This window comes from Myotis davidii, unplaced genomic scaffold, assembly GCF_000327345.1.
Source record: "Myotis davidii unplaced genomic scaffold, ASM32734v1 scaffold238, whole genome shotgun sequence".
Lineage (NCBI taxonomy): Eukaryota > Metazoa > Chordata > Mammalia > Chiroptera > Vespertilionidae > Myotis > Myotis davidii.
The window spans coordinates 4,156,450-4,159,790 of NW_006293779.1; the positions used below are offsets into that span (position 1 = coordinate 4,156,450).

General features: G+C 53.6%; 1 protein-coding gene across 1 annotated transcript in view; it reads right to left on the reverse strand.

Moving 5' to 3' along the window:
- Positions 1–3,341, reverse strand: part of PLB1 (phospholipase B1) — a 100,329-nt gene that overhangs the window by 54,724 nt on the left and 42,264 nt on the right. The window contains exon 18 of the mRNA XM_015566426.1: positions 874–955. Coding sequence (XP_015421912.1) covers positions 874–955 — 82 coding nt within the window. The remainder of the gene's footprint in view (positions 1–873; positions 956–3,341) is intronic.

Here is a 3,341-nt window from a genome sequence, read left to right on the forward strand (position 1 = left end):
AATAAATCTGTTAAATTAACCAGAATGACACAAGCTTTTGTTGCTTGAACCCAAGAACCCCACCTGGACCAGGTTTGCCCTCCTGGCCATAATCTCCGCTGCCTTCCCTCTCCTGCTGCGGGCCTTGGAGACGCAGGCGCCTGCTCACAGAGGAAGAGGAGGTGCAGTGGGCAGTCACCCAGAGTGCTGGGCGATGGCGTCGGAGCCTGACAGATAGGGATTCATTCTCCTGAGCCCTGACACCCCTGGCAGGTCTCCCGAAAGGGTCTGCAGAGAAGTGGTTCTACTCTAAGGAGTCCTTGGACTTGAAGGACGAGCCCACTCTGGGCGCTGTTTGCAGGCCACTCTCCATGGGCTGGAAGTGACTGGACACTTAATTTGGGGGGAAAGACAGGATCAAGTCAAGGGAGTCAGCTGCTCTGGTCAAAGCTTTGATGGGGAAAGGCCTAAAACGAACGACCCACAGGATGTCTGGAGACCATCTGTTGACTCTCTTTCTCCTCGTGCTCCCCAATAACACCCGTTCCCCTGGGAGCGGGGGGACACAGGGAATGCATGTTCTCTCACGGAATCTTCCAGACTCCATTGGGTGGAAAGAGTTTCCCACTGGGAGTCAGAGGCTCCTACCCATTCCCCATGGACAACTGGAAGGAACTGAGACTTGGTGATGTGTGCTCGGTGGCCTGGCTCTATGGCTAAGATAAATGGAGCCACAGTCCCCGACGCCTTGCAGGGTGTCTTTAAATACGCAAACCGGTCAGAGGTAACTTCACACCCAGTCGGGGTCCCAATAACTTTGGCGCATTCTCTTTCCAACCTGAGCAACCACACGCACAGCAGCTCTGTGCAGCTCAGAGCCCTTTCCCGCCTCACCTGATACTTCTTATTCAATTCGACGAGGGAAGCAAGCTCTGTTGAGTTATCCTCATACTTCAGGACACAGGGACACAAATTCCTGCGGAGCAAACAGAAGGGGTGCCCCACCCCACCAAGGCACCGTCTGAGTGCGCGATGCAGAAATGGCGGCCTGAGATTCGGAACCTGTTTGACTTGGAGGTACCAGGGGTCTGTGCTAATGCTCACGGGGCCCTGGCTGGCTAACCTGTCCACGGCACCAGATGAAACAGAAAATCTCCCAGACCGGGATTTGCTCGTGACGATGAAATAGTCACTTCTGACATCTGCAGGAATGATTTTTACGGAGCTGAGTTGCCTCATGACTGCCTGAGGACAGTGCAGTGCAGGTAAGGCACACCTCCCTTTAAATAGTAATAGTGATAACGATCCTAATACTGGCTAACGCATATTGAATAGCTCCGGTGTCAAGAGTCTTCTGGGAATTCACCTGTTCGGTTCAGTTCAGCTGTCTTATCATTATCCCCATTTTACAGTTGAAAAAACTGAGGCTCAGTGTGGTGATTTTCTCAAGGTCACATGGATGTAAAGGGTAGGAGCTAGGACTTGAACTCCAGTCTGTCTGGTCTGCACCTTAATTCCTGGTTAAACTGCTTCTGTCCAGTCTGTAGCTCTGATCTGGGCCTTTCGTCCAGGGGGATAAGGTGATAACAGTGTGGATAGCTCAGTCTAGACTCAGCCCCACCGCGGAGACAGAACGGCAGAGAAGGCAGCGCGCTGGAGAGGAGGCCGGACAAGGTGACCTTGAGCCTGTCTAACCCACAGTCGGCGACTTGGCCGTCAGATTTGAAAACAAACGTGCCAAGTGCCTCCTCCGAACCTTCAGCTTTGACTGTCTGAAAGCCCTGCAGTGATTGGCAGCGAGAGACTCTAGGGTGAGCTGCTCTGAAATGGAATGAAAACACGGAACCCCACGTGGCCCAGGGACTGGAGAAAGCGGGAGCCAGCGGATGCGTCAGCAGCTGAAAATAGCACGACTGACACCAGCTGTGTTAATAGGCGTGTGTCATCCAGCAGCCGCCCTCCTGCTCTCAGCACCCTCAGGCCTCCTGGGGGACCTGCGCAGTCTGGGCCCCCAGGTGAGGTTTGGCACGGATCTTCAGGGGACCAGCCAAGTCCCCTTTCATGTCAACGAGCAAACCTGGCCCTTGTGAATTATTCATTCAGCCATTCAGCCAGCAGCCGCTGAGCCCCTGTGCTGTGCTAGCAGTGACTCAGACACAGAGTTCAGGGCTGTGGGGGAGAGGCACATGAATAATTACCCTGTGATGAATTGTTCTTTTTGTCTACCCAGCATCTGAACCCACTTTTAAAAATATATATTTTTGTTGATTTCAGGGAGAGGGAGAGAGAGAGAAACATCAATGATGAGAGAGAATCATTGATAGCCACCTCCTGCATGCTCCCTATTGGGGATGGAGCCTGCAACCTGGGCGTGTGCCCTGACCAGGAATTGAACCATGACCTCCGGGTTCATAGGGTGATGCTCAACCACTGAGCCACGTCGGTGGGGCGAACCCACTTTCCATGTTTGAGAAACTCCTCTGTTAGACAGCAGCCTGCCGCTCACTGTAGGAGGTGAGAAAGGCAAATACTGGCTTCTCAATGCCCCTCACAACCAGGCCAAGGGCATGTGCCGGGGGTCCCCAATAGATGCTCCCGCCTCAGGCGTGGGGTTGGAAACTAGTGGCAGAAAGATGGAGGCACACAAGCTCCATTCTGCAGAGGGAAGCACCTGCATCCAGTGGTGTCCATGGTGTCTCCTGGGACTAGTTCTTTGGCCTATTTTGATTCTTATGGTTTGGTCCCTAAAATTCCACGATTCTGGTGGCTTGGCCTCTGACCCTACCTTTCTAGATCTTTCCGATATTCGGAGGAAATAATAAATCTGATTAAATTAACCAGAATGACACAAGCTTTTGTTGCTTGAACCCAAGAACCCCACCTGGACCAGGTTTGCCCTCCTGGCCATAATCTCCGCTGCCTTCCCTCTCCTGCTGCGGGCCTTGGAGACGCAGGCGCCTGCTCACAGAGGAAGAGGAGGTGCAGTGGGCAGTCACCCAGAGTGCTGGGCGATGGCGTCGGAGCCTGACAGATAGGGATTCATTCTCCTGAGCCCTGACACCCCTGGCAGGTCTCCCGAAAGGGTCTGCAGAGAAGTGGTTCTACTCTAAGGAGTCCTTGGACTTGAAGGACGAGCCCACTCTGGGCGCTGTTTGCAGGCCACTCTCCATGGGCTGGAAGTGACTGGACACTTAATTTGGGGGGAAAGACAGGATCAAGTCAAGGGAGTCAGCTGCTCTGGTCAAAGCTTTGATGGGGAAAGGCCTAAAACGAACGACCCACAGGATGTCTGGAGACCATCTGTTGACTCTCTTTCTCCTCGTGCTCCCCAATAACACCCGTTCCCCTGGGAGCGGGGGGCC